At 42.3% G+C, this 23,832-nt stretch overlaps 4 protein-coding genes across 7 annotated transcripts; 3 read left to right on the top strand and 1 right to left on the bottom strand.

Moving 5' to 3' along the window:
* The first annotated feature begins 242 nt into the window (after positions 1 to 242).
* LOC102723068 (BTB/POZ domain-containing protein At3g50780-like) lies at positions 243 to 4,108 on the top strand. Of its 4 annotated transcripts, none has more exons than XM_040525687.1 (4): positions 243 to 750; positions 1,167 to 1,200; positions 1,282 to 1,944; positions 2,877 to 4,108. In XM_040525687.1, exons 3-4 carry the CDS (start codon positions 1,312 to 1,314, stop codon positions 3,816 to 3,818), a joined length of 1,575 nt encoding a protein of 524 aa, XP_040381621.1. In that variant the 5' UTR covers positions 243 to 750; positions 1,167 to 1,200; positions 1,282 to 1,311; the 3' UTR covers positions 3,819 to 4,108. The 4 variants fall into 4 exon arrangements, with proteins under 4 accessions (XP_040381621.1, XP_015694883.1, XP_015694882.1 ...); XM_015839397.2 differs by having other exon boundaries at positions 1,279 to 1,944; XM_015839396.2 differs by having other exon boundaries at positions 1,144 to 1,200; positions 1,279 to 1,944.
* Positions 4,109 to 10,703: 6,595 nt separating this feature from the next.
* Positions 10,704 to 15,050, top strand: LOC102722782. Its single transcript, XM_040526007.1, has 11 exons — positions 10,704 to 10,825; positions 10,931 to 11,000; positions 11,081 to 11,173; positions 11,401 to 11,523; positions 11,615 to 12,097; positions 12,519 to 12,925; positions 13,075 to 13,174; positions 13,294 to 13,353; positions 13,444 to 13,530; positions 13,677 to 13,817; positions 14,270 to 15,050. Exons 1-11 carry the CDS (start codon positions 10,737 to 10,739, stop codon positions 14,585 to 14,587), a joined length of 1,971 nt encoding a protein of 656 aa, XP_040381941.1. The 5' UTR covers positions 10,704 to 10,736; the 3' UTR covers positions 14,588 to 15,050.
* A 1,091-nt stretch (positions 15,051 to 16,141) lies between these two features.
* LOC102722033 (plastid division protein PDV2) lies at positions 16,142 to 18,335 on the top strand. Its single transcript, XM_015839368.2, has 2 exons — positions 16,142 to 16,497; positions 17,484 to 18,335. Exons 1-2 carry the CDS (start codon positions 16,246 to 16,248, stop codon positions 18,138 to 18,140), a joined length of 909 nt encoding a protein of 302 aa, XP_015694854.1. The 5' UTR covers positions 16,142 to 16,245; the 3' UTR covers positions 18,141 to 18,335.
* Positions 18,336 to 22,166: 3,831 nt separating this feature from the next.
* LOC102721753 lies at positions 22,167 to 23,234 on the bottom strand. The gene has a single exon (XM_040526368.1). The coding sequence runs from the start codon at positions 23,174 to 23,176 to the stop codon at positions 22,610 to 22,612; it is 567 nt and encodes a 188-aa protein (XP_040382302.1). The 5' UTR covers positions 23,177 to 23,234; the 3' UTR covers positions 22,167 to 22,609.
* Between the last annotated feature and the right edge of the window lie 598 nt (positions 23,235 to 23,832).

Below are 23,832 nucleotides of genomic sequence, written 5' to 3'. Positions count from 1 at the left end.
AGTCCAAGATCAACTCCGCACGCAGACCAGAGTCAAAATTCTGCATTGTAAAAGTAAAAAAAGGCTGTAGTGGCAGGTAAAAAGGTTCGGTAAGTTCAGCTAAACTTTTCCCGGCGACAGAAGAATCTTACTTAGCTGAGGACAAACGCTGCAGTCAAGAGTGATACTTCATACTAGAGCGAGCGCGAGCTCGACGCATCTGCATCCCATTTCATCTGCCGAAATCAAAGCAGCAAAACGCCCAAAGCGACGCTTCAGTGCAGTGCAGTACTGCTGCTCGCTACAGTCGCAGCCAGATTCATTTCAGCTCTGGGCTGCTGCAAGTCTGCAGCTGCAACATGGCGAGCAGTACAGCGAGGTGCTACTACTGTCAAAAGCTCTCACATCGCGTTCACTGATTGATCTTGATTCGTTCGCATTGCGACGGAGCCAAGGAACAACAAGGGGGTGGGGTGGAAGTGGAAGAAGAAGCAAGAAGCAAGAAAAAAAGCTTGGGTTTTGAGGCAAAAGGAGGAGGAAGGGTGCCATGCCATGATTGCTGGTGTGGTGTGGTAGAGGGCTAAAGAGAAGACACTACTCATTTCATTGGTCGAGCGGTAAAAGCAGGAGGAGCTAGCTGAGCTGCCTGTCTGCCTTCTTGGCTTGTTGCTTCTCCTCTTTGCCAGTTCTTGGGAGAGGAATGGTGTGTGTGTGAGGCTTTTCCCTCCTTCTTGATTGATTGGTGCGGCAGGAGCTCGACTCTGATGTGAGGTAAAGCCTTCTTCTGTTTTGTTTCTTGTTCTGAATAGTGTTCGGTTACTTTCTGTTGTTGGTGGGATTGTGAGACTATGAGGATTTCTGGGGCAATTTTTTTTGTCTCAGTATGAGGAAAGTTGAGGGCTTTGGTGGGAACCGGAGAGTAGTTCTTCTTGGTTCATGTTCTTGTTTGCCCCCTTCTTTCTTCATGATGTTTTTCTTCAAATTTTGTGTTTGCGTTGGAGAGGCATAACAAAATCAGATCCGCTGAATTCAAAGACATGGATGGCTCACAATCATTCGAGAGTATCTTAAAAAAAAAATCCATGTTTTATTGTTAGCTTACTGAAGATTATGTTGATTATATCCCCTATCTCAGTTATTCACGTGAAATTTTTACTCTTTCAGTTCTATTGTATGTATTTGTTCAGGTGGGTGCACGAGTGCCAATCGATCAACCATAAGGTAAGCTCAAAAGAAGACGGTATAGTTCTGGTCAAAACTCAAAACCCTTCTGAATCAGCCTTCTGCCCTTCTCTAAAGAAGTGAAGATACAAGGCTCTTCTGAAGACAAGCATGGAAGAATTCAAGTTTGGAAGGCTTGATGGTCAGCCAGCAAAGATCAGAAATGTCCCCATTGCAGTCACCCCGGAAGGATTCTGGTGCTGCCCGTCGCAGGCCGTGCTCCACAAGACAATGAAGAACCAAAATCAGCATGCCAGACCAAAGGGAGGAGCATCCCCTTCTGTGTCGAAGGCATCCTCAGTTCAGAGGACTCCGATTAATAATTTGGAGAAAAGAACACATTCTACTCCTACTAGGTCTAGAATCAATTCAGATGAGCAGGTATTCCCTCCAGCAGATGATGCTGTTCCTGATCCACCAAAGGTATCACCAGTGGCAGACAAGAGACATAAGCAACATAAGATATCGGTCGGATTTGGTCAACTTCATACTAGTGATTTGAAGGTTATGCTTTATGGAAGGGAAGGGGTTGCTGTAAAAATGATTGTTCACAAGAACATCCTTTCTGAAAATAGTACTTTCTTCGCTGATAAGCTCTCAAGGCAATCTCCGGTGTCATGCATTGAGGTATCAGATTGTGAGGATGTGGAGATTTATGTTGAGACTGTTGGGTTGATGTACTGCAAGCATGTCAAGCAGAGGCTGATCAAGCAAACTGTTGCACGGGTTCTTCGAATCTTGAAGGTTTCTCCTCTGAGACTCTGATACTTTCTTCAGTTAAAAATCTTGTATAATTGATATATCCAGTTAAAAGATGTCCAATTTTTGTAGCATTTACAGCTAGATCAAGGTAGTTGATAGTTTAAGCTGGTGCGCTATCAATTGCTCATCCAAGTAAAGTATTTTAAAATGTGTGCTAATTTACGTTTAGGGTTGTGCTGATCACAAGAAATCAGCTGACAACCAAGAATGAATGTGGATTTACTTAACTTAAATGTCATATCATTATGCATTTTTTTCATGTCACCAAGAAGCTACTTATATGACTTAAGTTACCTTAAACTGTGGCATGTTTATATGGACATTTCACAGATCCTTTAGTGACCTTTTTTTGGCACATTTCACATTGATACAAAGACATGCATCAGCTAAAAAATGTATTTGTTTTGGTCTTATATAAGTTTCTATTCCTAGATATTTTTCTATGTTCCAGACTACGACTGTAACATTCCTTGTGTTAACTGAAAGTAGTACTCATTAGACTTGAACTGATTATTGCAAGAAAGCACCTCTATCCTCTATAAGGTGCACTGCACCTGATTGTATCTCAATGTCCATTTCATGTTGTTGAATTGAGTGCATCTTATCTTCTCAATGATAATACTATTGTACCATCAACATAAACCACAGAATCTGATAATGACTGAATATTCAACAACTTTGAAATATCATTTAGCACATTGATCAGTTGAGAGTTGGACAATGGCAATTTAGGTAGGCGGTCATTCGTTGTCCTATGCCACAAATAGGACGAAAGCATGTTCCCCAAATTTTGTACACTATCGGTCTCTACATACATGGTCACATTTATTCAGGATTAACTGATTGGATTTTTCAGGGCAAACACTACTTCCTCTACTTGTAATATTTCACTTATGCGATTATTTCCTGTACAGGTTGCAGAATCACTAGGTTTCCCAGCATGTGTCATGTCATGCTTAAATTATTTGGAAGCAGTGCCTTGGGTTGGTGACGAGGAAGAAAATGTGGTATCATCCATACGGCAACTTCATTATGAGAATTATGGAGTTAGCCCCCTCCTGAAAAGAGTAGCCTCTGACCTAACAAATCCACCAAATGACACACTTGCACATATCATTGAGTTGGTGTTGAAAAGCAGCGATGAAAGAGGACGCCGTGAGATGAAATCTTTGGTCTTGAAGCTTTTGAAGGAAAATAGCGTCTGGACCAATGGTTCATCAGACTCCTGTGCCGTGACATTCTACAGTTCTTGCCGGAATTGCTTGGAATCATTACTGAACTTGTTTCACCGAGCTTCTGATCCTGAATTTTCTGAGCAATCTTCAGACAAAAAAGATATGATCTTTAGACAGATAACTGTAGAGGCTGATAATCTCCTCTGGTTAGCTGAGATCTTAGCTGACAGAAATGCAGCTGATGAGTTGACATCAATTTGGGCAAGCCAAGGAGAGCTGGCCAAGCTGCACTGCAGGGTACCAGTGATGCACCGGCATCTCATCAGCTGCCTCACTGCAAGGCTGTTCGTCGCTGTCGGGAAAGGCGAGGCGCTGCCGTCGAAGGAGACGAGGCAGCTCCTCCTTGATGTCTGGCTGCAACCTCTGATGGACGATTACAACTGGTTGCAGCATGGCTGCAGGTCGTTTGACCGGAAGGTCGTCGAGGAAGGGATCGGGCAGACGATCCTGACGCTGCCATTGGAGGACCAGCAGACCATCCTGCTCGCCTGGCTTGGCAGATTTCTCAAGGTTGGAGATAGCTGCCCAAATCTTCAGAGAGCGTTCGAGGTGTGGTGGAGGAGGACCTTTGTCAGGCCTTACACTGATCAGCAAGGGAGTTCTTCGTCACGACGAAGCTGATCCAACACATTGCTAATGAAAAATGGAGTTTGATGTCAAGCTTACAATGTGTGTAAGACTTGGTGCTGTTACTTGGTAGAACATCAGATCAATAAGGGAGAAGAAAAGGGTGTAGGGTTAGTACTGTAGAGCAGTTGCCTTTTTAACTGAGTGTGTGTTTGCTGAACCGCTGATTGTTCTTGTGTTGTAATGCCTTGAAATGTGACAGCTCTCTGAATTATTGTTACAGGAATCAATCCTGTATGATTTACTAAATGTGAGAAATACTACTATCTTGCATGTGAATTTTGCCTTGAGTTGCCTGAGGTTATTGTTGAGTTACCTGTTTGTCTGCTATACAGTACTCATTTTGTCCATGAAGAGCAAAATCAGGCAAGTAATGTAGACTTGTGCACTCGCTTTTCTGACAGTCTGAAAAATGAACTATTGCAACGTCTCAGCGAATAGCTACTGTCCAATTTTTCTCCCATCAATTTGCAATCACATCTGTGACTATGTGTCTACTACTGTAGTCTGTATATATGCAAGCATGTATGTACAGTTATTGCCTGAGTACATTTTCACTGTGGCCATTGGCACTCTGCTTGCATCGGCTTCTCTGAATCTCCTGTGCAATTGATCAGGTTGCCAGATACGCGTGCAGCATTCAAGCCTGCATGCATGCGATGCGATGCGAGCATTCACTTCACTGAATCCTGAAGGTTGGTGAGCCAAAAATGAATGAATGCCTGCTTGATCTCCAGCATTAACCACCCGGAGATCCCTCTGATTCCACCTTTACTACTGGCAATCTGACATGGAGTTAACACCGCCAGCAGAGCAAAGGGCAGGTCCACGGGTCTGCTTGTTCCTCATCAGTCTGCATCCACATCAGCAACCAAATGTATAATCAGCAACCAAATGTATTACAGCCATCTGTGCAGGTTTGGATTGCTGCATATGCATGCATGTTTAGAACAGTGCTAAGACAGTACTATCTCCATATGTAAACATATGACATTCTTAACTTTATTTTGTCTTTGGCGAGCAAAGGACGATAGTATGTAACAAAATTATAATAATGTAAAAGTATTTATAAATAAAATCCAGCCTATTTTTATGTATTCAAACAAATATTTTCTGAACTTTTGATGGTCAAAGTTTCACCTTGTGAAATCAACAATGTCTCATATTTAAATACGAAGGGATTGCCATGTGATCATGGAGGTCTGTATAGCAGTACATGTAGCTATATGTCCTTATTCATTGTTGTTTTCTGATACATATACAACTTTGTAGGAATGATTTACTGTTCTTGATCAGCAAAAGCATACTTATAGCTTGCATGTAGCAGTTTTGGCGATGATCTCACCGACCACGCTGTAACTTGCAACAAAACTGACGACAAAGTTCATATCCGTGAGTCACCGACCTGTGCCGGCCGGCCGCAGGCTAAGAACAAAAAAGACCTGCTGGGACTAGTCACGACATGAAACACTAATACCCACCACTGTCCGTCCATTGTTAACATTCAAAAATAGCCTGAAGCCTTGCGCCCGGTTTTGATTGTTCCAAATGGATTAGTGGGTAACGGATTTTCTGGTTTTTGGATAATATTTAAATAAATTAGTTAACTATTATAAAGTTAAAATATTATTTTCTAGAATTGCTCTAGGAAACTTATATATAATTTATTTTTAAAAAAAACATACTTTAGGAGTTTTAGAAAGCATGCCCGTGATAACCATAATCCATAAGTAGAAAAGGACAGGAACATGAGCATCCTTATTTTTTCGCTTTTGCTTATGCTTATAAGCTAAAATTTGAATTTTTCAATCTTAAATTTAGAGTTGATTTTAAGATCTCTTATAGTTTATTTTTAGCCTTAGCTTTTATATTATTAAGACCGCGTATATAAAAGTTTTATTTATAGTTATTTTTCGTTTGCAAATATGAAAAAGCCAAAAGATCATGGCCGAGTTCTAATGTTCTATGCATCAACTAGTTCATCCGAGAAAAATATTTTAACAAATCAACTTTCTTATCTCTCACTCGTGCGTATTTATTTGTTTTCATACTGCATACATAGTGCTTGCCATTTTCAAATGTGGGAAAACTAATTATCATGCATGTACTACTACTGTCTGTCCTTGACAGTCGGAAGCTTTAAAATCGCACCAAGAACCCCCCCCCCCCCCCCTCCCGCTAATATTGAAGCATGTCTCATCTTTTGGTGAAAAGATGATTGGAAAAATTGGGCCTTTTTCCCCTTCACACCGTTCCTTCTTTTTGCCTTTTTTTTGCAAGATTTTCTTTTCTGTCTCCCTTGTGGGTATATGTATTGAAACTCTTCTTTTCCCCTTTTATCCCTTTAAGCCTCTCTTGATCCCTTTTAGCTTTTGTTGCATGGGCCATTAATTCGTTTTTGATATTCTTTTTTCATCTCTTGGTTTTTTTTCTCTCTCATGTGTCTCTGTGACAAGTGACAACAGTGTGTGCACAAGAAAAAAGTTTGGGCGCACGTATCATTGGCCTTTTCTGCTTTTGCATGCATGCATTGCACGCTGTGAGTTGCACGACTCTCGGTGAGAAATGCTTGTTTAGTTCGTTTGGTTAAGACCTATACACCAATTGAGATTTCACTTGGGCTGCCTAATTAATTAGGGGGGGGGTTAACTATAGTGGTCATTTCGAGGCCCTTGGACCATGCTGCTAATTGTACGGATTGAGAGCCAAATTAAAGTTTTTTCTTAAGCATATAAGACCAATGTCGTTAATTATATATGTTGCCACCACTGGTATTGGGAGTATTTCCAAATAATGGAATTAATATTGTTGCTATAGACTCATGTTAACTAACATGTACATGATCAGTTTATGTGGTTGTTGTGATAAATTAGTGTGCGTTATACAGGCTAATTATTGCATCGTCAGATGGAGAATAAAACCCCATCTGTAACGTGTGAAACCCTGCAAATTTTGGATTGATATTTCCACGTTTCAACGAGCATAATTAAACTCCTCACAAAAATAATGTGAGTATAGTGTGCATACGTGTCTTCAGGATAATCAAAAATAAGAAAAAACAATTAAACTCATCAACAAATACTGCCACTGCAACTGCAATGTGGAGAAAAGCTATCCCCTTTTCATTTGTCCATAAAAGATACTTAAGAGGGGCTGTTGAGATGGTAATCAATTGGAGGTTACCACTAGCAACTTGTTTGTATGACATTAGTGTGGACTTTGGTAGAAGACATTGGATTCTCCTGTCTTTTGACTTTGAAGTAAACAAAGAAGAAAATGGTTCAAAAACCTAGGGGAAGACCTTGGAGAGACTAAAAATTTGCACACTTGAACTCAGTTACACTTAGATAATATCAAGCTTATCAAGTGCAGTGTGCAGAGACACAGAGGAATCTCTTTCGCTTATATTAAACAAATGCACATTTCAGTTCTTGAACATAAATTGATTATACCCTTATCTTTTTTCTTCTACTTATATTTATAAAGCAAAATTTGAATTTCAATCTTAAATTTAGAGTTGATTATGAATTTTTTTCATTATATATAAAACTTTTATTCATAAATTATTTTTTATTTGCAAATATGTCGTTTGGTCTTTTTTCTAGAAAAGCCAAAAAATGACCCTTAAGATTCCCTTCCTTTTTTTCTGTCATTAACCACAAGACAATCTTTAACCCCCGTATTTTCGTTTATGCTTATAAGCCAAAATTTACTTTTTCAATATTAAACTTAGAGTTGATTCTAGGGAACTTAGTCCCTTAAATAACCAATCTAAAATTCGCTACTATGGATATTTGAACTTATGACTACTTAGGTTACTATAACCACTAGACTATATGCCTTTCACTTGAAGTCTCATATAGAATTAAGATTTGCTTATCATCTGACCACACGTTCAAGTATGAGAAAAATTCAGGTTTAGCCCTATTAGGCAGCAAACCTTAGATCTGAACAAGATCCATGTGAGATTTGACAATGGAAATTTATAAATTTCCAGATTCCAAGCCTCATCAGACTGGGCATGTCCGGCTGTCTTCCTGTCTGTCGATCTAGTTATCTTCTTGCAGTTGTTTGGCAAATAAATATTTCTTTCGCATCATCTTATAATCATTAGGACAGTTAAAGGACACCCTGATGCTAATGGACATAAACCGGTAACATGAACGCTAACTCGAATGGTTGTTCCATTCTGTCGATCAGAACAGGTCTATTTTAATATCTATCATATTATCATACATCCACCCCACCTCCAGAAATCTGCATTATGATACTCGGATTATTTGTACGTTGAAAAGTTAGATGACCCGAAATTTGGCGTGACATAAATGTTTCCATTATTTCATTTCTGCTTATACTTATAAGTCAAACTTTAAACTTTAAAACATAATTTTGAAGTTGATTGTCAACTTTTTTCTTCATAGTTTATTTTACATCATTGGTTTCTTAACCTTTATGGACAAATAGATAAAAGTTTTTCCCTGCTAATAAGTCGTACGGCTTATCCTTCCAATAAGCGAAACAATATGAATCATTCGGATTTTCTATGTGATAAACATGTTTGTTTTATGAATTGATTGAGATGGTTACTCAGTCTAGTCCTATAAATTCAAGCAAGTTGAATTAGCCTTGCTATGTTAAACACTTAATTCAGGTTCAAGTGCAGGTAAGTCCAGGCCAACCAGCCAAACATAGCCTAATTTATTTGTCCTACTTAGCCTGAAAGTGAAATGCAAAGAGCCCCACAGCTTCATCCAAATGAGACATGCAGAGACAACATTCCACAACAAGGATTATTCTTGTGACAAGCAAGAAGGTCCCTTAGGGCAGAGGACAAGTACTTAGTTGTATTGGGGCTTTCTTTTGAGAAGAGATGAGAGAAAAGCTTAGAGAGTGAGCACTAGTGGTTCCTAGTCCAAAACAAGAGGAAGCACCCAACAGGGCAAGGCTTGTTTTCCTTGGGGCACAGCTACATGCTCCTTTTATCCCCACTTTCATCACTTTTGAGGTCACCCCCTGCACCTTTTCTTCCATTCTTTTAGTTTCATGCACCTGAAGAAGGTTTAAACATTCTTTGGACAAAACATGGTTTTGTCTTTAATGACTGGTTTCTCTTAAATAGTGTTGGCCTACCATTATCATAATCTGGAGTCTTTTGTTTAACAGTTCTAGATGGAATCCTTTCATCAATAAGGGCTATTGGATTAGCAGCAGTGTCTTGGGGTTACATATTTTAAATAAATAAGAAAAATTAAAGATAATATTTGCACTTGTTCTTCACTCTCAAGGAAATGTCTTGAGAAATGTCAATATACTCCACTGAGAATAAGAACATAATTTTCTTTTAGAAAAAGACAAAATATGCTCAAAATTGTTAGGTGCCTACCTTTTGGCTCATTGGAGGAATACGGCATACCTGTAAATGAAAAATAATTTGTAAATACAACTTTTATATATTCGTTTTTTAGCGACCTAAAAGTCAAGACTAGAAATAAAATACAATTAAAAAACCGTAAAATTAACTTCAAATTTAGGTTTAAAAATTCTGACTTATAAACATATGATTGAGCTATATGTGGTAGTTAGGCTACTTAAATGCCACAGTCAAGTACTTATTTATTGTGAGGCGTTATAACGATGCAGCATATCTTGCACAGGTCAGAGACCTGCAGCCCTGCATTCATATCCTCTTCTTGTTCACTTGTCCATCAATGCCACAAAGATTTCAATGTGAAAGGGAGAGGAAACACTACAAGGATTATGATTGAATTCTACTTCTGTTCGTCACATCTGCAAACCTACCAGTGAAAATGTGTACAACTAGTACCAGAATTAATCATAGAGAAGAGTTTAATATACTAATGTCTTGCCTTTATTTTCCATAGCTTCATGTCACCATGTGACCATTTAGCCCTGCTCACTATTTTGTAATTAAAATCTTGCCGTCTTGCAGAATGCAGATTAGTTTGGCAGGGAAATAGATGATCCGCGTCCCTAATTCTAACGTTTGCGTTGTCATTTGTCAGAAAGCATTGGCTCCATTAGGAGGAGACAACACATCTTCCACTAACCTATTGTCTATATCAGGGCTCACTGTACCTGAAACTATTGTTATGTCCATCCCAGGAGCAGTGATTACAAAGAACAGCACACAATTAACCAAGCACAGGTTTAAAAAGTTCAACCTTTTTCCCTAGTTTTCCATAGCTGTGTAACAAAAACTACTACTACTACTACTAGTATATGAGCTTGCATGGCAGGACTAAAATTTTCTGACCAAGGCAAAAAGGTGCAGTAGCTAATGTGGCATCATCTATTACTGTACCAACCAGGCAACTCACAACAAGGAAGCAAGGCAAAAGCTATGTGGTGGCTGCTGGTTTTTATACGAGGCTTTTCTTATAAGCTGTCATGGTCAATGGCTTTTTGCAGGCTAACACACTATAACAATTAACAAGCCAGTGGTGGCTGCTGTTTTGGGGGGTTTCTGCAGTTGAAGATGCAGTTAAAGAGGCCTTTCAGTTTGCAAAATGTCTACCTAGCCTAACACACTTTGACCTGGAGAAGTGGAGAGGAGTTGGTGGTGGTAGATGGCCTATTGGCAGTGGTGGCTGTGTACAGTGCAAGGCTTCTTGGATTTTAGTGTGGCTTCTGCTCTCTGAAGGCACCATTCTGCTGCTCACTTGCATCATTGGGAGCTCTCTCTCCTTCCCTCCCCTTCTTTTCTCTGAGCCTTCAGCTGTGAGCTCTAGCTGGGAATAATTGTGTAAGTTGTTTTTGTGTTCTTCATGAATGCTTCTCTCCATTTGGTTCTGGGCTTTTCTTGATCACTTGTTCTTACTACTGCCTTGGCTTGGTTTTCCATGTTGCTTTCAGTTATTGATTGGTTTCAGAAAGTGTTCTTGAAGAACAGAGATGGAGATACTGGAGAAGAAAGGGCGTAAGTCCTTACCCAAAGCAATGAAGCCCTCCAATACCACAGTAAAGCACAATCGTTCTAAGAGGTTGGACTAATGAACTTGCTTCTGAAAGTCTCTTCGTTTTTGTTGATGTTATCTTACCACACAGAAATGTTAGTTAGGAAATTTCATTGGTTCCTATAATGGCAGTGATTTGGAGGATAAGAACGCTAAAGATTCGTTGAGTTCTTCACTGAAAGCATGTAATCAACCGAAGTTGGTAAGTTCTTGTTTCTCTGGCCCTTCTTCGCAAGATTCCTTATGCTACTGGTTGCTGTAATTTTTTCTGTGGTTTTCCAGCCTGGTAGAAACTCAAACCCTCATCTGAAGAATGAAACCAAGAAGGGAATTCAGCCATCAATGAGTGAGGCACAAAACTCCTTGAGAAAAGAGGCAAGGACAAGAAAAATTTACTGTTGTTCATGGAACCTATCTATCTATTATTGTTGGTACTCACATTAAGAACAGTTCAGTCCAGTACTTTCATTGTTGACCTATCTGTACTTATCTGTCTGAAAAGACCAAATCTTTAGTCTTTGCAAGGGCACTGATTAATTTTCCACCTTTAATTTTGACTGAATTACCTGCATAGGGGTTCTGATGTGATGCTCTTGATGCAGATTCTGCAGCTGGAGAGGCACCTCAAGGATCAGGAGGTGGTGCGCGGCGCACTGGAGAAAGCACTGGGGCCGCCTGATCATCCTGCTCCCGTCACTATCTCGCACGAGAGCCCATTGCTAAAGGTGAAATCTTTACCTGCTTATGATCTTCCATTTAAGCCTGTTGATGCAGTCAAGAACAGCATGTTCATCAGAGATCATGGTGATGTTTCAGCCTGCAAATGAGCTGATAAGGGAGGTTGCCACATTGGAGCTGGAGATCAAGCACCTGGAGCAGTACCTGTTGACACTGTACAGGAAAGCATTTGATCAGCAGCAGCAAGCACCGACATTGCCGTCTTCAGATGCTCACCGGGAGGCGCCGAAGCTGTCGGTGAGCTCGCGGTGCTCGCTACTGGAGGAGACGCCCAAGGCGAAGGCGGCAACGGTCAGGAGAGTCGGCGGCGCCAGCGACGCGGTGCTCCATTACAGCTGCCCGCCGCCGCTCAGCAAGAGGTGGAATGGCGGCGGCACGGTGGCCGTCGACGACTGCTCGCCGTCGACGTGCCCGAGGAAGACGGTGGATTCCGACCATGGACTCCGCAGCCAGTCCGCGCTGTCGTTCCGGGGAGTGTGTTCGTCCAGGATCTCGCCGTCCGAGGAGAGCCTCGCGAGGGCTCTCCGCTCGTGCCACTCTCAACCTTTCTCATTCTTGGAGGTGATTGTTTAGTCTGCAAGATTAGTTTTTTTAAAGAATGTCTGCAAGAATTCATTTTGATAATTTTAGGATGCCACTAGATTTAGTTTGCACTTGTTAGATTACTGCATTTCTTTCAGAAATTAATTTTTCAGTGTAGTGTTCAGAAGTAAGATCCCACAAAAGTATGAGCAGAAACTTCACTGAAACTGAATATGTGCAACAGCAGTCTAGGGTTCAGAATTAGCACTGAACTATGTTATATTGTAAGATTCTGAATTTTGATAATTCTAGGGTTCCATGAAATTCAGATTGCACCTATTAGATTACTTCAGAACTAGTTTTACAGTTCAGTGTTCAGAAATAAGATCAACAACTGATTATGTTACTGTAAAATTCTGAATTTTGGTATTAAACTGACTGAGCTTGTGGTCATGAGCAGGAAGGAGAGGCAGCACCATCAGGAGTGGTAAGCTTAGCTGACTACCTGGGGACAAATGTAGCTGATCACATCCCTGAAACTCCAAACAACCTCTCTGAGGAGATGGTCAGGTGCATGGCAGGGGTGTACTGCAAGCTTGCTGATCCTCCTCTTGAGCACCACCGCGCCTCGTCGTCGCCGACATCGTCATTCTCCTCAACCAGTGTGGTTTCCCCACAGTATCTCGGGGACATGTGGAGTCCCAACTGCAGGAAAGAAGCAACATTGGACTCCCGGTTGATCAACCCATTTCGCGTCGAGGGGCAGAAAGAGTTCAGTGGACCGTACAACACCATGGTTGAGGTTCCTTCGATTTCCCGTGATCGTCGAAGGCTAAGAGAAGTGGAGGATTTGCTCCAAACTTACAAGTGAGTTGTTCTTGGTAGCTGTTCTACTTTCAAGCCTCCAGTGGGTGAAATTTCCCCAATTTTCAGTAATCTGTTCAGTACTGTGAATTGTGGTATCTGTACTTCTGTAGTATAGTACTATACACTTACAATTAGCATTTGTTCTTCAGGTTAATTCTGTATCGGTTGGAGACCATAGATCTGAGAAGAATGACAAACGATGAAAAGCTTGCCTTCTGGATCAACATACACAATGCATTGCTGATGCATGTAAATGTCCCTCTCCCTTTACAACTTATGCACCAGTGAACTGTTAATTGACACTACTGTTCTGCCTACTCATTCCTCTGAAGTCTGAATATAATGAGCCTTGGCACTAACTTCCACAGGCATATCTCAAGTATGGCATCCCACAGAACCACCTCAAGAAGACATCACTTCTTGTCAAGGTAAAGTGGGACCTCACTCTTGGTAGAATCATCAAAATGGCCTCGAACAAGTAAAAGGTTTCTTGATCTTGCTCTGAATGTTTCCTTCAGGCTGAATGCAAGATTGCCGGGCGCACCATCAATGCAGCAGTCATCCAGGGGCTGGTTCTTGGATGCAGCACTCACTGTCCAGGACAGGTATGTGTGGACATCATTTGGTCAAGAACCTAGTGAAGAGCTAGATAGAAGAATGTTCCTACATACTTGATGAGATGTTTAGAGACACATCTATGTGCTGATAAAAAGAATTTACCTGAATTTGTTGATCCTTTTAACGCAAGCAGTGGCTGAGGACTTTGCTTCACCCAAGGATCAAAAGCAAAGCGAGCAAAGCAGGAGGAGGAGAATGGCAAGCCTTTGCCATCCATCAATCGGAGCCCCTTTTGCGCTTTGCGCTTTGTTCAGGAAGCCATTCTGATCCCGCGGTAAGAACACCATCCCCATCTCCAAATTTTTCTCACCCTTTACATCTGATAACTTTCACCTGACAGAAAACAGTAACCAAGTCATGTCACTTCTTGAACACTCTGAATCTGAACAACTTCTGAATTCTGAACATGAACACAATCCTAGTAGAGTATTTCGTATGTCTCTGAAAGTGATAAAGCTATTATACATGCAAATCCTGACATGACACAATCATGAAAGAAACTTGGCAACTAGTATCTCCTTTCTTTTCTTTCTCTAGTCTCTACCTCGGTATGGGTTACCTACGTTACCTAGCTGCTGGAAAAATGGAAAATTTGTACTGCATGGAATGTTGCAGCATGATGCAGCACTGCATCCAACTGCACTTTGTTCATCATCATTTCATCAAAGTAGAAGATGAATCATCATTGCTGAATGGTTTTCTTGGTGGCGATGCGATGCGATGCAGGTGAGGGTGTTCAGCCCGAAGCGGCTGTCGCAGCAGCTGGAGGCGGCGAGGGAGGAGTACATCCGCGCGACGGTCGGCGTCCGGAAGGAGCAGCGCGTGGTGCTGCCCAAGCTGCTGGAGTCGTACGCCAGGGACGCCAGGCTCTCGCCGGAGCGGCTCGTCGACGCCGTGCAGCGGTGCCTCCCGGAGAGCCTGAGGGCGGCGGTGCAGCGGTGCCGGCAGGGCAGGTCGGCGAGCAAGGCCGTCGAGTGGGCGCCGTACCGGCAGAGCTTCCGGTACCTGCTCGCCAGGGACCTCGCCTTCCCCCACCTCACCTGATCCATCGATCTTGCCATCTCTCACCGCATCATCCACCATGAATGGCAAGCTGACTGAGTGAGATTAGGAGAAGATGATCAATTCCATGTGTTGATAGATTTGGTTCTAGGATCGTTACACATAATTATCTAGGATTGCGTTTGTGTCAGTGGTAGCGTGAGTAAGAAATCAAGCTGTGCAGTGTGTGATCTGTGCGCTGTAAAGATTATTTTTTTGATGTAGATAGAGAGAAGAAAATAGAGGAAAGGATGAGACGAAGTTTCAGTTCAGTTCGGTCTTTTAATCTGAAAGTGAGGGAAACATATTGCCAGTTGAGTTCCTGGGTGAGAATTCGTATTTGGAAAATGCAAAACAAAGTCGCCTCTTTCTTTATCTCCTTTTACTCGGGATCATGCCAGGGTCGTCGTCACGTCACGACACGTTTTTTTTTTTTGTCAATAAGCGTGCAGAGACGAATATAGAAGAAAATAATAGTGGGGCTGAATCTCTTCCCCAACATTTTGAAAGAATTTTAATCTTTTTTCTATGAACCTATCAAAGAAATTTTCTTGTTTAAAGACTAAACAACACTAAAGTGACTAAAAGGAAATTTCTTGACATCTTGTCTATACTAAACAACTTGCAAATCTTTATATTTTAGAACAGAGACACTAGGTTGGTATCTTCTTCGTCTATACTAAGCAACCTAAAATATTTATATTTTAGAACGGATGTGGGAGTTTAGAGTAAAATGGAAAGAAAATTAAAATGTAGAGTGGTTGAAAGAAAGGTTGTACTATAGAAAGGTCCTCTATGTGGGGAAATTTTAACAATAGAAATACATTAATTTTAGGAGTAGCATATATTACTCCTATTAGTTTTATTTATTTGGCGTCGTTGACTTTTAAATCTACGTTTGATTGTTTGTCTCATTTTTTTAAAAAAAATATGCAAAATTATAACTAATCTTAAAGTGTCTCCTCCAACACCGCTCTTTTACGTGTGCACGCCTCTTCTTCATGCTCCTTCACCGCCTGCGCTCACCGGAACTACTCCCCGCACGCCCGGGTCTCCGCGTCACGCGGCTCCCCTCCTCAGGCGCCGGTCTCCACCCACAATGCCATCGGCGCTGCCAAAAAATTTTCCCAAAAATATCACATCGAATATTTAAACATCTAAATAGAGTATTAAACATAGATGAAGTGAAAAACCAATTGCATAGTTATGTGAGAAATCGCGAGACGAATTTTTTAAGCATAATTAGTCCATGATTAGTCATAAGTGCTACAGTACCTACATGCACTGATGACAGATTAATTAGCCTCAAAAGATTTGTCTCGCGGTTTCTAGTCGAGCCATAAAATTTTTTTTTCATTCGTATTTAAAAACCTCTTCCGACACCTGACAACTAAAATTTTTTATTTTTCCAACTAAACACCGTCAAATATCATTCGGTATTGGATGATACCAGTATAGTTCGGACGGAACCGTATCAGAGCCAACGGCCAGTGTCGCTCGGGGCCCCACCTGCAGGCGGATTGTGTCCTGCAAGCTTCGGATTACGCCTCTCTCGGCCTCACCAGTCACCACAGCCACTAGCCGGCGGAGAGGGACACAAGACGACGACGCCCCGCCGCCCCCTCCGGTTTAGCTAGGGTTTTGCGGCGGTGGCGGCGACCATGGAAGGGGAGGAGATTGGCCTCGTCCTCGCCCGCGCCTCCGACCTCCGCTCCAGGATCTCCGCCTGCGTCGCCGCGGCCGGAGCCCCGCAGCCGTCCGAGAGCGAGGCCAGGGAGGCGGTGAAGCGGCTGGGCGCCGGGGAGGAGGACTACAGCGGTGAGGAGGAGGAGGAGGAGGCGGCGGAGGTGGAGAGCCTCGTTGGCATCAGCGACGCGCTCCAGTCGCTGGAGCGGCAGCTCGCGTCCCTGCAGGTCGCTCTCATCTTATCTCATTCTTCTTACTGTTCCCGTTCAATGTGTAAAGATGCCATTTTTTTCCCTCCCTCCCTCCCTCTGCCGCTCTGTGTGAACTGGTAAATTTGTTACTATTGCTAAATTTAGGTCTTAGGACTAATCCTCATTTTCTACTACTACTACTTAAGAGATTGTGGCTTATATTATAGGTTGTGGATTAATTTGGCATTGCCTTCTTTTCTTTCGGTGTTAATTAATTCCGAATATGCAAATATATAATCACATAACTGAAGAAAGGGGTTATTAGTTCTAATTGGCTGCCGGTTCACTAGTTGTAGGTTCAGATATTTGTAGTGGTGCCATGATGGATGAAAAAGAATGATAGGGATATTCATAGGAACAGAGTATGGCTGGAGTGACTGTGCAAGTTGTGCAGAGTGAACGGAGTTGCTGTCCATTAGTTAGCTCATGTTCAAAACCTGTCATTTCTTACCTACTAGGAATCTCTCTGCTCTTGACAAAGGGTGTGTCTGCTAAGAGGTGTGTTGAATTGTTGGGATGCAGATTTTCACTTTCAGTTATAATTGAATGGTCAAATGAAATTGATTTTGTTAACTTTATCGCTTGTGAATCATGTTTGATTTGCTTTCTCACACTAGGTGGGTACTTTAAGATGATAATACAGACGATGCAAACACATCGAAGGCATCATTTACTATTGCTTTTGTTAGTGAATTTCCTGAGAACTAGAATTGATTTCCATTGTGATTGACGGGATGCTGTTCGTCTCACCAATTGTGTTAATCTCCTTTCTCCAAATATATTGGTATTGTATTAACCCCATGAGTTTGTGCAGTTGTTCTGTTATTTTGTACCATCTGAGTTTAAATAATTCTTCTTCCACCATATTGAATTGTTAAGAGTTGAATGTGTCCCGCAATCTAGATTACCATTTATCATTGTTAAATATCTTGCTTTCCTGAACAACTTGCTGCCACTGCCAGGACCTCCAACACCAACAAAGATATGAACGAGAGACCATCTTGAGCCAGATTGATCGTAGCCGAGGATTTCTGCTTAACAAGCTCAAAGAATACAAGGGGAAGGACTGTGAAGTAATACATGAGGCTGCTTCCTTTGCTGGTGAAAAAATTGAACATGATGATGGTCTCATCCTACCTCCGTACTCAAATCATGTCACCAATTCATTTGGGCTTGATGATCTGTATCCTCCAGAATACTTGGCCAAGTTAAAGTGCATGCGCAACGGACTGGATTCTGGTGGGATTAACCAAGATGATGCAAAGACAAACGGGCTGGAGGACAGGAATGGTAGCATGTCAAACTGCAATTCACGAGGAGGAATTAGATCTTTCATTGGATGGCTGGCTAAAACTACAGTAATGGTTGTAGGTGCTGTATCTATCATGAAGGCAGCTGGTTATGAACCTGTGATAGGGAGAAACAGCATGAAACTGGAAATTGGAGGGTTGTTCGGTAAGGAGGCAACCCGTGGAAAAGAGCATGTCACTGTCCAATGCCCTCCTGGCAAAGTAATGGTGCTCAAAGATGGAAGGGCTCACTGTGTTGTGAAGGAAAGAATCGAGATACCCTTCGACACAAACCTCGCCTCTCCAAATGCAAGCTATGGGTTAGGCTGAACTTGCAGTTTTGTGAATATTAGGATTTAGCTAGTCTTTGAGGCTCTCTAGGAGGTAAGATCTTTTGTAAAATGGGTTGATCACCTTTGTGGAAAATTCGAACTTTATGTATTATGTCTAATCTATGATCGTCCTTGTCTTGTTAATTGCCCTTGTGGTGAACTCCATCAGAATGCTGCTGCTCAGTTGATTCCACTACTTATGTCATCAGCGGTTTGGTTTCACTGGTTGTTGATATCTCTTTTGGGTCGTGCCCTCTCTGTATGTTCTCGTTTGTTGGTGATTGGTGCCATGGAGGGACAGTATACGTTAGCGCCTGTTAATCTGTCATTGTATAACTGGCGTAAGTTATATTGATTTGAGGCTCGAAAAGTGCCAGCCTGCTTTGGAACTGCGAAACAAGAATCTGGATCCAGCACAGAGTATCTGCCGACCTGAGGAAACAATCCACATGTTTTCTGACCTCACCTCTCCAAATGCAAGCCATAACAGGTAAGAGCATCCCTAGCCCTCTATCCATCCCATCTTCTATCCTGAAAGTTAAAGATAAAAGGTAAAAATTAAATTCTAACACAATATCAATCTCATCCTCTATTTCTGGATGACATCCATATTATAAGAGAGAAACTCCATATTTTAATATCGAGAGAAATATGGAGGATGTCATACATAAATGATTTGCTGGAGTACAGAGAGATATAAATGATGAAATTATTTTAGATGATCATTCAAATGAAGATAGGTATGATCAAATTTAAATGAACTGCCGGGGATGCTATAAGATCGAGTTGTGTAAAATGTTTTATCTTGGATCTTCCCGTCTGCGTTTCGTCCAGAGAACGCGTGTTGAAAGGTTGGACCTTATGTATAGGCTATGATCAATTGATCATCCCTGTTTTATTTATTGTCCATGTGGCTCGCACTCCATGAGAGTATGAGACCATGAGTGTGCTGCTCGTCGGCTGATACAACTACAATGTCAGTGGTTTGGTTTACATGTTGTTCTGTCTTCTGGGCCATGTCTTACTACCTTCATTTCAGAGACTTCATTTCGCTCAATTGGTCAGTTTTTCAAATTGAATCTAGTACTTAAACCCGCACGCTTTTATTTAAGAGTAATTATTCTTTTTAGTTATCATAAAAGAGGACAGCATGCCTTCAGTCTGAGCAGCAAGAATCTGAGTCCAGCAAAAAATCGCCTACCTGAGGAAACAATTGGCAGTCGAGCGAGGAGAGGAGATACCCTGTTCCTTACGGTCCTAAATATATTTAAAATCAGACAATCTTATACCATAACGTGTAACGGGGAGAATAGTATTCTTCTTTGCCCCATCAGCTGATTCCAGGTGTCACCTGGCTTGTCGAGAAAAAAAGCTGGACTCTACTGTACCGTGTCGAGCTGTCCGTGGTATAAACTGGGTCCGGTGAGCTATTTCGTCAGGTCAAGCAACTTGGACAACCTCCAGCAATATCCACTTTAAATAATTTAGACCATAAAAATGATCTACTGTTAAATAGTTTAGGCGATAAAAATAATAACACTAAGGTCTTGTTTAGTTGCCAAAAATTATTGGCAAAAATGTTACTTCAAACGTTTGAGCGGATGTCGGAATAGTTTTTTGGACACTAATGAAAAAATAAATTTCAGATTTTGCCTGGAAACCGTGAGACGAATTTTTTGAGTCTAATTAATCTGTCATTAGCACATGTTGGTTACTGTAGCACTTATGGCTAATCGTAAGCTCTTTCTCTTTTTTCGGGTTTATCCATGAACATGTTGGGGCAACTGGTAGATTTACATATCTGATACCTCTGGTCCTTCCGTTCGGGCATGTACACCAACTAGAACAGGTGAACTTTCAGCAGCATTTCCTTCAACTGGAGCTCATCCAGGAACACCATATCCTGCGAGCAACAACAGTTTTAATTAGGCTCAAAAGATTCGTCCCACAATTTCACCCATAATTGTATAATTAGTTTTAATGTTTCATTTAAGGGTCTAAAGATTCGATGTGATTTTTTTAATAAATAATTTTTGGAACTAACCAGGACTAAAAAATTAAGTAAGACTAATGTATTCCGACGCGAATGAACCAATTTCTTTTAGCGGTGCCCCTGTTGATTTTGCACGCAGAGAATTGGGCGTGTGTTCAATGCAGTAGGCTCACGAACAGAATTTGAGTATGTCACGGGATGTCAACTCGCATGCAGGTAGTGGGAGTCGTCACTGATACGTAAATCGCGGAACAAGTACTCCCAAGTAAAAGTATACATGTCAGCCTCTCAGTCTCAGTATACATGGGTTTGTTCGGTAAGACTCTAAGCAGTACGTAACTACTAAATTTAACTCTATGAGCGGTGTCTGAAGTGAAACTATTTGAACTGGACTCTATCTCTTTAGTTTGTTTTTTCGATCACTCTAATTCGCTCCCTTTGTTTTATATTATAAGATCTTTTAGATTTTTCTATATTCATCCATATGATATATGTACATATGCTTATATTCATTAATAATAAGACTAGAAAGTAAAGTCTTATAACGTTTAGAACGGAGAGAATAGCCCAGCATAAAATTTGTCCAGAAGAATGAAGCGCATTGTTGGTTTAGGTCATAAACAGCAGGAATGGGCCGGCCCATTGGGATCGAGGTGCAATAAAGCGCGTTGAAAAAACGAGAGTGAATGAATGATGCGCTTTGCATGGTCGCATCGTCCGTTCGCCGCACCCTACCCTAACAATTATTGATTCATGCGATGCGTGGGCGTGGGCGTGGCTAGCTGATGGAGCGAGCGAGCGTCCTAGGGTGGTGTTCTTTTACCGCTCAATGCGAGAAATTATCTAATTTTCTATTTATTTAATTATTTAAATGGTAGTACTAAGCTAAATTTAAGATCAAAAATTTATCTTTTTAACTTATAAATATAAGCAGAATCAGAAAGATTAATCTGCATGTTGTTTGTCTCAGGAAAACTTTATTTGTAAACAATTATTATATTATAGTTTTTTTAAAACATGTGACAAATATGTTATAATTTGAAATCTTTTTTGAACATAGTGAGCACCCCATGGTACTGGTGCAGCTAGGCAGGCAGAGCACTGACCTACCTGTAGCCGCAGATCGATCGAGATCATATCGATGCATGCAGGATGCAGCTACGCAAGTATAGTACACAGAGCACAAGGCCGGTGTGCACTGCAGCAGGGAGAGAATATGACCTCACATTTGACTAGTCTGACGTGGCCGCTAAATAATTAAAGATATATAAAAAAATAACCAAGTTAAATATTAAAAATCGGAGAGAGCAAGAGGCCTACGAGTACGGAATGAGATCAATCTAACTTTGATCTTAATATGGCTGACATGTAGACCTATACATAAGTAAAACCCACCTGTTAGCCACCTAGAGCACTAGCCCTCTCTGTTGCACACTTGCACTGTTCAACTCCAACACGAAAACGAGGGCCTTTAAATTCATTGCCTGCCAGCCCACCGCTGCACTGTATGTCTGTACGTATTCGAATGAACGGCGGACGAACGACGTAAAAAAAAACAAAAAAGACTTCTTGTCTTTGTCAGGCGAAATGAAAAGTGTGATCGATCGTCAGATCGTGATGGTTTACGTTAGCACTTTAATTGCTCTACGAGAACGACCTGCGAAATGGAATTAAAAGCTGCCGCAGCCAGCCTGCTAATTAACTGCTCCGAAAACGATAGATTTGGACTAGATCCTATCGATCGATAATTAATCCCACACAAATAGCTGTCAGGCAGAATGGAAAATGCTGCAGCATTCTAATTTAAACATGTTCTACGGCTCTACCTGGAGCTTTATTCGATAGATCCATCGATTGTCACTGTTAATTTAGTTTAGCACAGTTAATATTTTTCTCTAAAAAAAAGAAGTGACAAATCCATTCGATCAAGTAATTCAGATCATTAGAAATGATTTTTCTACGCAATTTTAATGGCGATTTGTGTCATGCAGCGTCCAAAAAAGAAGACGACAAATTGAATTATTGTGCTGTACCCAGATGTCCGGTGGTACAGATGTTTTGTTTGTTTGTATAACTCATAATAATAACATAGTAGTAACCCATTTGAGAGCATGAGACAAACACGTGGAGAAATCAAACGCCGGAGAATTTCTATTCACATTTTTCTTTTCGTCTCCATCCTCTTCTGTTCAAACACCAACAGAAAGTTCCTATGAAATGCTAACTAATTCTTACGAGAGGTAATTAGCGTTGCTAATTAATCTCCTCGTATTCCCCGCGGCCTCCGTCCGATCGGGATCCGACGGCCAAGCAACGCTGGGCCCACCTGCAGTCTCACAGCTCATCCGCCGTTGTCGCGCTTGCTGGCGTGTTCGTCGTGATTCCGGAACGACCGGAGTCGTCGGCGCAAATTCGAATCCAGATCCGAATTTGGGGTTTGAATTCGTCGAATTTGGTTTGGATTTTCTCCAATCTCACTCGGCGATCATGTCGCATTCGGGAATGGCGGTGAGATCCGGAGCGAACTGCCTGCCCTTCCTCCCGCCGCGCACGCGCGCCACCGGCCGCCTCTTCCCCGCCGCCGGCGACGCACTGGGCTTGTAGGCGCCGGAGCTCTCGTAGTTCTCCTCCTCCGGCGGCGCGAACATGAGCGGCGCCACGGAGCCGCGCCTCCGCCGGCCGCACCCGGACGCGGCGGCGGCGGCCAGCGCGGCGGAGGCCCTGACGGCGAGGGAGGCCACCTCCTCGCGGCGTAACCCGCGCCGCCGCACCTCGGCGGGCAGCACGAAGTATATCTGCCCCGGACAGAGCTCCGCGGCGGCGCTCACCGCCGAGACGGGGCCCTCGAAGCCCATCGCGTCGGCGTCGCAGAGGAAGTGGCACCCCTCCTCCCCGGCCGCGGCCACGTCCTCCAGAACCCGCGCCGCCGTCGCCGGGCGCGGGTACTCGCGCATCTCCCCGGTCGGCAGCAGCACCATCGCCGTCGACATCCCTGCCTCGGCCGCGGCCGCCGCCACGCCGCTCGACAAGCAGAGCCCCATTCGCTTAGCTATTAACTCCGCGTCGTAAGCGTGAGATCGAGGAGAAGTGAAGGGAGAAATGGAGGTGGAGTGGTGAGATGGCGATGGGGGTGGAGGGGAGCGGCGTATATATAGTGGGAGGAGGAGGAGAAGAGGAAGAGAGGGTGGGTATTGTCGTGTTGCTTGGAGAAGGGGAACATGACAGGCTGGCGGGTTGCTGCCTTGCTGGGGCCAGGCCAGCGGGCGCGATGGTTCGGGGATTTTTTTTTACTGTATGTATTTTTTTTTACTTGTACGGTGGTGTAAGTAAATAAAATAGGTGGTGCATACGTACGTTGCGTGGGCGTCTATATGAATCCGGTATTGCACTACTCCGTATTATGGTAGGGTACATACCGTCGTGGCAGCCAAGGGCGCCAAAGATAAAGAGGGGATGGTTACGTTGATAATTTGTAAATAATATTTTATATGTTGTTCTTAATAACGTTATTAAGTAACAGTCTGGGGCTAAAAAACAAATTATAATAAAAAAATTAAAATTAACTCCAATATAAATAATCGGAGTCTCTAACGGGTTATGTGGGTGGTGGATATGTAGTGCATAATTAGTCTATCATAAATATAAATATAACGGCAATGCTAGTACTATATGAGTACACTCTAAATTAAGCAGTTGT

Source organism: Oryza brachyantha, chromosome 7 (assembly GCF_000231095.2).
Source record: "Oryza brachyantha chromosome 7, ObraRS2, whole genome shotgun sequence".
NCBI classification, from domain to species: Eukaryota; Viridiplantae; Streptophyta; class Magnoliopsida; order Poales; family Poaceae; genus Oryza; species Oryza brachyantha.
This window is presented reverse-complemented; position numbering and strand designations above follow the sequence as displayed.

Coding starts and splice junctions, on each gene's coding strand:
- LOC102723068 (XM_040525687.1), top strand. CDS start 1,312: ATGGAAGAATTCAAGTTTGGAAGGCTTGATGGTCAGCCAGCAAAGATC. Junction 1,945..2,876: donor GGGTTCTTCGAATCTTGAAG/GTTTCTCCTCTG, acceptor TTTCCTGTACAG/GTTGCAGAATCACTAGGTTT.
- LOC102722782 (XM_040526007.1), top strand. CDS start 10,737: ATGGAGATACTGGAGAAGAAAGGGCGTAAGTCCTTACCCAAAGCAATG. Junction 11,174..11,400: donor AAAACTCCTTGAGAAAAGAG/GCAAGGACAAGA, acceptor CTCTTGATGCAG/ATTCTGCAGCTGGAGAGGCA. Junction 11,524..11,614: donor ACGAGAGCCCATTGCTAAAG/GTGAAATCTTTA, acceptor GTGATGTTTCAG/CCTGCAAATGAGCTGATAAG.
- LOC102722033 (XM_015839368.2), top strand. CDS start 16,246: ATGGAAGGGGAGGAGATTGGCCTCGTCCTCGCCCGCGCCTCCGACCTC. Junction 16,498..17,483: donor GGCAGCTCGCGTCCCTGCAG/GTCGCTCTCATC, acceptor TGCCACTGCCAG/GACCTCCAACACCAACAAAG.
- LOC102721753 (XM_040526368.1), bottom strand. CDS start 23,176: ATGGGGCTCTGCTTGTCGAGCGGCGTGGCGGCGGCCGCGGCCGAGGCA.